The sequence below is a fragment of the Gekko japonicus genome, unplaced genomic scaffold (genome assembly GCF_001447785.1).
Source record: "Gekko japonicus isolate JY-2015 unplaced genomic scaffold, Gekko_japonicus_V1.1 scaffold2978, whole genome shotgun sequence".
Lineage (NCBI taxonomy): Eukaryota > Metazoa > Chordata > Lepidosauria > Squamata > Gekkonidae > Gekko > Gekko japonicus.
In genome coordinates this window covers 91,008-98,173 of record NW_015165913.1, presented here as the reverse complement: position 1 = coordinate 98,173, position 7,166 = coordinate 91,008, and the positions used below count along the sequence as shown (strand labels likewise).

General features: G+C 54.3%; 1 protein-coding gene across 1 annotated transcript in view; it reads right to left on the bottom strand.

Moving 5' to 3' along the window:
• TMEM8B (transmembrane protein 8B) overlaps nucleotides 1–5,260 on the bottom strand; it is a 62,594-nt gene extending 57,334 nt beyond the window's left edge. The window contains exon 1 of the mRNA XM_015411400.1: nucleotides 5,224–5,260. Coding sequence (XP_015266886.1) covers nucleotides 5,224–5,260 — 37 coding nt within the window. The remainder of the gene's footprint in view (nucleotides 1–5,223) is intronic.
• Between the last annotated feature and the right edge of the window lie 1,906 nt (nucleotides 5,261–7,166).

Below are 7,166 nucleotides of genomic sequence, written 5' to 3'. Positions count from 1 at the left end.
GGGGGGGAGGCAAGCTGGGGAAGGCAAGGGGGTGGAGGACACGGGGAACCAGCGGGATGGGGGGCATTTACCTCCTCCTGCTGCTTCCTCTGCCTCCCCCCCTGCGAGGAGGGCTGGCTGGACGGCGCTCTTGAGGAGCGGGGCGGGCTCCCTCTCCGGGCTGTGGGGCTCGGAGCCGGGGGGGGAGAGAACAAGTGGAGACCCAACTAGAACACAGTAGGCAAAATTTTGTTGCGGGTCTCCATTTGTTTAGTATATAATAAGAAAGCACAAAAGGGAATAATCTCGGCCATATATGGCTGTTTGTTTCCAATTTTGAAAATATCAACATGTAATTTTGCAAAAAAAAGAGAGGCAACAGATGGCTGGTGAAGTTGCTACCGAAAAATAATGGCAAACTATTTTCTCCTCACCTCCTGATGCTGAAGCAAAATGTATGAGCACAAGAGAGAATTTTTATAAGGTCATCTACAATTGGCACATAAGTTCTCATAAATTAAATGAGATGTACCACGCCAACCACCATGCATGTTGGAAATGTGGAGAAAAGGAAGCAGATCTGTAGACAGATGTTTTGGGAATGTCTACTGGTGAAAACCTTCTGGTCTAAGATTCTGAAAGAAATCCATCACATTACAGGGATTACTATCCCTTTAGATCCCAAGGTAGGATTACTGGGACTAGTTGACGCTTATAGTCTAAAAGAGAAGAGAGAGGAAGAGATTGGATTTATACCCCGCCCTTCACTTGGAGTCTCAGAGCGGCTGACAAACTCCTTCCCCTCCCCACAACAGACACCCTTGGAGGTGGGTGGGGCTGAGAGAGCTCTGACAGAAACTGCTCTTTTCCAAGGACAGCTGTGCCAGAGCTTGTGACTGACCCAAGGTCACATCAGCAGGTGCAAGTGGAGGAGTGGGGAATCAAACCCAGTTCTCCCAGATTAGAGTCCGCACACTTAACCGCTACACCAAACTGGCTCTCGGTGTAAAGTCTGTGTAAGAAGGATTCTTGACATGACCACAGCTGCAGAATTCCTGATAGCAGGAAATTGGGAAAATGCTGAACAGCTCAGGATCAGGTTTTGGATTCGGAAAGATCCAGGGTATTGTGAAAGTATTAAAACTGTCAGAAGTTGTTCAACTAAAAGGCTCACTCTGAAGAAGTGAGCCGTGACTCACGAAAGTTCCTACCCAGTCACAAATTTTGTTGTCTTTAAGGTGCTACTGGACTCTTGCTCTTTTCTACAACTAAAAGGGTGTTATATTAAAAAACCTATTTTCTGACAGCTGTGTTTTTTCATTTTAGAGGAAGGAATGAAATATGGCATTAGACTCATTTTTATATTAAATAGAATAATAGAAATGAGTAAATATTTATTTACTTACTTTTCTTAAACTTCACCTTACAGCCTTCTCCTCTCCTCCCTTTTATCCTCACAACAACCCCATGAGGTAGGATAGGCTGAGAGCGTGTGACTGGCCCAAGGTCCCCCAGCCGGCTTTTGTGGCACGAGTGGGGATTTGAACCCGGGTCTCCCGGCTCCTCGTCCAACAGCCAACATTCCAACCACCACACAAAAAATGGCTGCGTGTTGAGTAATTATTATATTAACAAGCTTTAAAGATGCAGTTGTAATATTGTAATTGTTGTTTATTTATAACTTTTTGCTCTGGGTGAGGTGTTTCAAAATAAAAAAAATGATTGGACCTTGTACTTCATGTTACATTTTTTTCTGAACTAAAAATTGTCTTTTAAAAACTAAAAAAACTGGGCCGCACGCTGCCACCAGCTGATCTGTGAGGGCCTGCCCGCCGGAAGGCTTTGCACCTCCAGCACTCTGCACCTGTGTGTGGCTGTTCAGAAGAGGCTCTGCCTAGCAGCTGTGTCCCCCCCCCCCCCGCGGCTGCTGCCAGCTGGTGCAGCCTGTGGGGCCATCGACTCTGCAAGCCGTCCTGCCAAGAGAAGACAAGCCCGCCTCCTGCCCCTCCCCTCTGGATAGCAAGACCACACAGGCATGGTGCTCTTAGAGAGATCGGGCTTAAAAGCTTTCAAAATGCAAGGGAGGCTAATGAACAAAAATCGAAAGAGTACGCATAGTCTCTCCAGCAGCAGGCTGAGCTTGGAAGGGTGAAAACACACAAACCTGTAAACTTTACACCTGCCCTGTAGCTAGGGATTTTTGGGGGAGCGGGCCTCGGGGGGGGGGGCGCAGCCAGTTTGGCGTAGTGGTTAGGAGCACGGACTCTAATCTGGGAGAACCGGGTTTGATTCCCCACTCCTCCACATACAGCTGCTGGTGTGACCTTGGGTCGGTCACAAGTTCTGTCAGAGCTGTTCTCTCAAGGGCAGTTCTTGAGAGAGCTCTCAGCCTCGCCTACCTCACAGGGTACCTGTTGTGGAGAGGGGAAAGGAAAGGAGACTGTAAACCCCTCTGAGACTCCTTCGGGTAGTGAATGGTGGGGTATAAATCCAATCTCTTCTCTTCTAAATCAAAACTAATTACGGCCCTGGTCACATGGGCCAGATAGCACGGGGGGAGGCGTGGCTGTTCACCCCGGATTAAAATAAAGCACGGTAGCCCGATCACATGGTCCTCCGAGTCTCTGCGCTTAGGCTGTTAGCTGGCGATCACACGGCGATGCTGGAGCGTGGCAAAGAAGCGGCGCGGCAAGCATTTTGTGTTTGTGTGCATGCGCAGTTCCACAGAGCAGCACTGCTTTCAGTTACGTGTTTGTGCACATGCGCTTACGAAAAACATCCGGTTTGCAACGGGACGGCACTGGATGCCACAGGATACTAGCGCTCCTGCGATCAGATGCCCGCCCCTGCCCGGCATTTCCCTGATACTAGTGCATTTTCCGAGGTACTTTTTTACTGCGCATCTTCGGCGGGACGCCACGGGTTGGCCACGGGTGCGCTACGCTTCCCAGATGTTGCGGTGTGATTGCGCCCCAAAAATCCACCTGACATTCATGCCTTTAGCGCAGCAAATCCTCCATGTGACCGGGGCCTACATTAATTTAATTTGGGGCCAGCCCGGGAGGGAGGTGGCCCAGAAGAAATGCTCGGGGGCTGGGCCCGTGGGCTGTGCATTAGCTACAGGCCTGATTTACACTTGGTGCTTGTTCTAGCAATGTTGTTGATAGGACAGGTTAGAAAAACTTGAATTGACAGTATTTAAACGTCCATCATTACCTTGTTGGGACTTCTTGCCACTGTCCCTCAACACAGAACAAGATGGATTCCCCAGTTAAAGGCGCGGCGACGTGACGGCATAAGCTCGGCCGGAGCCAATTAGGACAGAGGCCAGTGCAAATGATCGTCACTTAGTCGCAGGCGACGGAACCACCCCAGTGGGAGCCGCTACTGAGCCAAGCCGATCCACCGCGCAGAAGCAGAGGAGGAGAAAGAAGAACCGCCGAAATGAACAACTAGCCGGTAGGGTGCCTGATAGGCATTCCCCTCCCCCAATACTGTGTGGCCCTAGTTAGAAATGTTAACTCAACTATGTAAACCGCTCAGAGCCCTTCGGGGTTGAGCGGTCTAGAAATCGAAAGCTAAAATAAATAAAATAAATTAAAGGTTTAGTCCTTCATGACCGGTGCCAATTCAAGGAGAAGTGCAAGACGGACCTTCTTTTCTGTGCCTTGAGAAGTTATCATCTCTCTCTGGGAGCCCACCCCACCCCCCCCCCCCCTTTTAGGATTGTTCCGATAGGAAGAAATTACTGTCTGGCCATCTGGCTCTCTCCCGTCTCTGTCCCTTGAGGGGTGCGACCTTCTAACGAGATGTGAGACGGTGAATCCTCCTCCGTTGCCCAGAGCCAGTAACATCGGTGAGCACAAGAGCCCACTCGGGGCTTGGGGCTCGATGGTTCACCACCACCCCCGGGCCCGTCCTTTCTGCCAGCTGCAGGTTTGCAACTCAGGGTGTCGTCCCGGTGGTCAAATCATTGGGATGCATTCGAAGGTGGAGGTGATAAGGCGGGATAAGAAGAAAATCTGAGCTCAGTAGCACCTTAAAAGATCAACCACATTTTCTAGGGTATAAGCTTCCAAGAGTCAGAGCTCACTTTGTAAGATACAAATAGGGAGGGAGGGAGGGAGAGGGAGGAGGAGGAGGAGAAGAAGGAGGAGGAGGAGGAGGAGATTGGATTTATACCCCACCCTTCACTACCCAAAGGTGTCTCAGAGCGGCTTACAAACTCCTTTCCCTTCCCCTCCCCACAACAGACACCCTTTGAGATTGGTGGGGCTGAGAGAGCTCTTGACAGAAACTGTTATTTTTTCAAGAACAGCTCTTATCAGAACTACAGCTGGCCCAAGGTCATCCAGCCAGGTGCAAGTGGAGGAGTGGGGAATCCAACCCGGTCCTCCCAGATTAGAGTCCGCGCACTTAACCACTACACCAAACTGGAAGGAAGGAAGGGAGACTGTAATGGTATCAATGGAGAATCCTACAACTTTCCCATTTATGTTACTTGTTGATTTACTTCGCACTCTTAGCATGCACCAGACATATGATTTTATTCACCTTTACTAAAACCTGAGAGGCCCCTCCTTCATGCCCCCTCCCCCTAGAAGGCTACACCTCAAGAGACACCACTTGGGAAAAGAAGCAAACTGTGTGTGTACGTGTGCAGGTGTGGGGATATAATGCACCAAGTGAGGCAGGTTGCCCAAGAGCTTCCCATACCTGTGTGTGGAGCAAGCATCACACACGCCAGATACCACCCAGCCTGTTCTGAAGATAGCCCGGGGGCAAAAGTACCTGGATGATCCCAGCCGGCTGCTGGGCCAATAGACAAGGTTTCTGTTGTCACGGCAATCCTTCCTTCCTTCCTGTTGCCATGGGAGCAGGGGCTTCCTGGCTATAGTTTGTCTGCTCTGTGCAGAGCCCAACAGTCTCAAAACCCAGAGGTAAGCAGATATGACTAGAGAATATTGGGGGTCCTGCTTCCCACCTGTCCATTACCCCCTTCCCTGGGCTGTCCTGTCCTGCTCTGCCCCTCACCCTGGCATCAGGTCCTCCTGGGGACTGTTTCCACGTCCGGTCAGCAGATGCTTTGCATTTAGAAGTTCAGTCCCTGGCACTTCCAGCTCAAGCCAGCCCTGGCAGAAGGACACTGCCCGCCAGAGCAAACTGTGGCAGCGGAAGAGTGTCCCCAGTGCTGAGGAGGAGGAGGAGGAGGAGGAGGAGGAGGAGGAGAGACATGGGACACACCAGATGGCGTCTGCTTCCTGGTCCCCCGGATGGCCATCTTGGCAGGAACCCCGTTGCTCTGCTGCCTCCGCCCATCCCAGCTGGGTGGGCCAGACCGGCCTTGCCCTGCCTTGGGAATCCAGGCCGGCGCTGGCCCAGCCCTGCTTTAACCGGCCGCCCTCTTTGTGCCCCCCCACACACAGCAGCGCCAGCATGGAAGAGGAGCCGAGTGATTTGCCCGGGGAGGCCTCCGAGGTGGAGGACGATGCCCCCAGGACCTCCTCCACAGCTCACGAGGTGGAAGAGGAGATTGCCGTGCCGACTTCCACGTCCGTAGAGGTGGAAGAGGATACCACGGGACCCACATCCGTGGATGGGGGGGAGGACGCCCAAGAGACCTCCCTCACCCCTTCGGAGTGGGAGGAGATCGCCGAGTCGACGACGCAACACGTGCAGAGTCCCAGTGAAGGGTCCTCCCTACCTCCTGAAGGGTCTGGGGGCCTCTGGTCCTTCTCCACGCCTTCCTCGCCGGCCACATCCCCTCTTCCCTGGAGAAGGCAGCAGGATGGGCTGCAGCCGCTGGGCGAGGAAGAGGGCAGCGAAGACAGGCAGGAGAGCAGCAGCCCGACTCAGAAGAAGAAGGCGGCAAAGAAGAAGGCCGTCGTGAAGAAGGAAGCTCTAAGTAGGTTGTGTGGAGGGGGGAAGCCGGTCCAAGAAGGGAAGGGGACCGGCAGCTCCGGTGCGGGGGGGGGGGTCCTACTGGAGCAGCCCCTGGGGGGCCTTTGAACAGAAGGAACAGCCTGGAGGGGGGGGACTCTGCTGGGACAGGCGACCCCCTGCTGCCTGGAAGCTGGCCTGCCAGGAGGCCACAAGAGGACCCCGCCAGGTGGGCCAAGTGGAGAATGCAAAGGTCCCTGGGAACCGCGTGGTCTCCCCCTCCCCGCCCAGCAACTGGAAGGGGGGCACTCCAGGCTGGGGGATTCCTGGAGATTTGTGAGTGGGCCCCGCCCTGGGGAGGAACATAAGAACATAAGAGATGCCAATGATGGATCAGGCCAAAGGCCCATCCAGCCCAACACTCTGTGTCACACAGTGGCCAGAAATACCAGGTGCCATCAGGAGGTCCAGCAGTGGGGCCAGGACACTAGGAACCCTCCTGGAGAGGGGCACAGTGCCATAAGTCCACCCTCCGATGCATCCGTGTTCTCCAGGGGAACGGGTCTCTGTGGTCTGGAGACGAGCTGTAAATCCAGGAGATTCCCAGGCCCCGCCTGGAGGCTGGCATCCCTATTTCGTGCTCAAAGGGTTGGTGAGAAGGGCCGAGAGCCCCTTCTTGAGACTGGCTGGGTGCTTCCGCCCAGTAAAGCTCTGGACAGAGATCCGGGAAGGAAAAGGAAAAGGGCCGGTCTTGAAGCACTTCTTGCCCAAGGAATCCCGGAGAGGGGTGCAAACGAGGGGAGAATGAATCCCTCCGTGCCTGCGAGACTCCTCTCGGGTCTCCTTCGGGCTTGGGGGTTCTCTGCATCAGACCCCGGCAGGGCTCATCCATGCCCAAAGCAGGGCTGGGGGGCAGCTGCCCTCTGGGGGGGGGGGGAGGGGGCAGCTGTGACCGAAGCCCTTTTCAGTCCTCCTGATCGGTTGGGGTCTTAGCTTTTGTGCCTCTTGCCCGTTGGGTTGTGTGTCTGTGCCTTAGCTGGTGAGCCGTTGTGTTGTCGGGAGGGCTTGTTCGATATGCTTGCTGCTTCCCCGGGGGGCAGCTGCACAAAGGAGGCTGGAGCAGCCGGGCTTTCTGGCCCACCTCCCTGGCTTTCCTGTTGGTGCCGGGGGGGCCCCCTCTGAGCGTGGGCTGGTGGCAGGGCTGGCTCGAGGTGTTTTTGCGCCCTAGGCGAGGCTGCCTTGTGGCGCAGATGCCAACCTCCCGGTGGGGCCTGGAGACCTCTGGAGCCAGCCACCCTTTTGCTAAC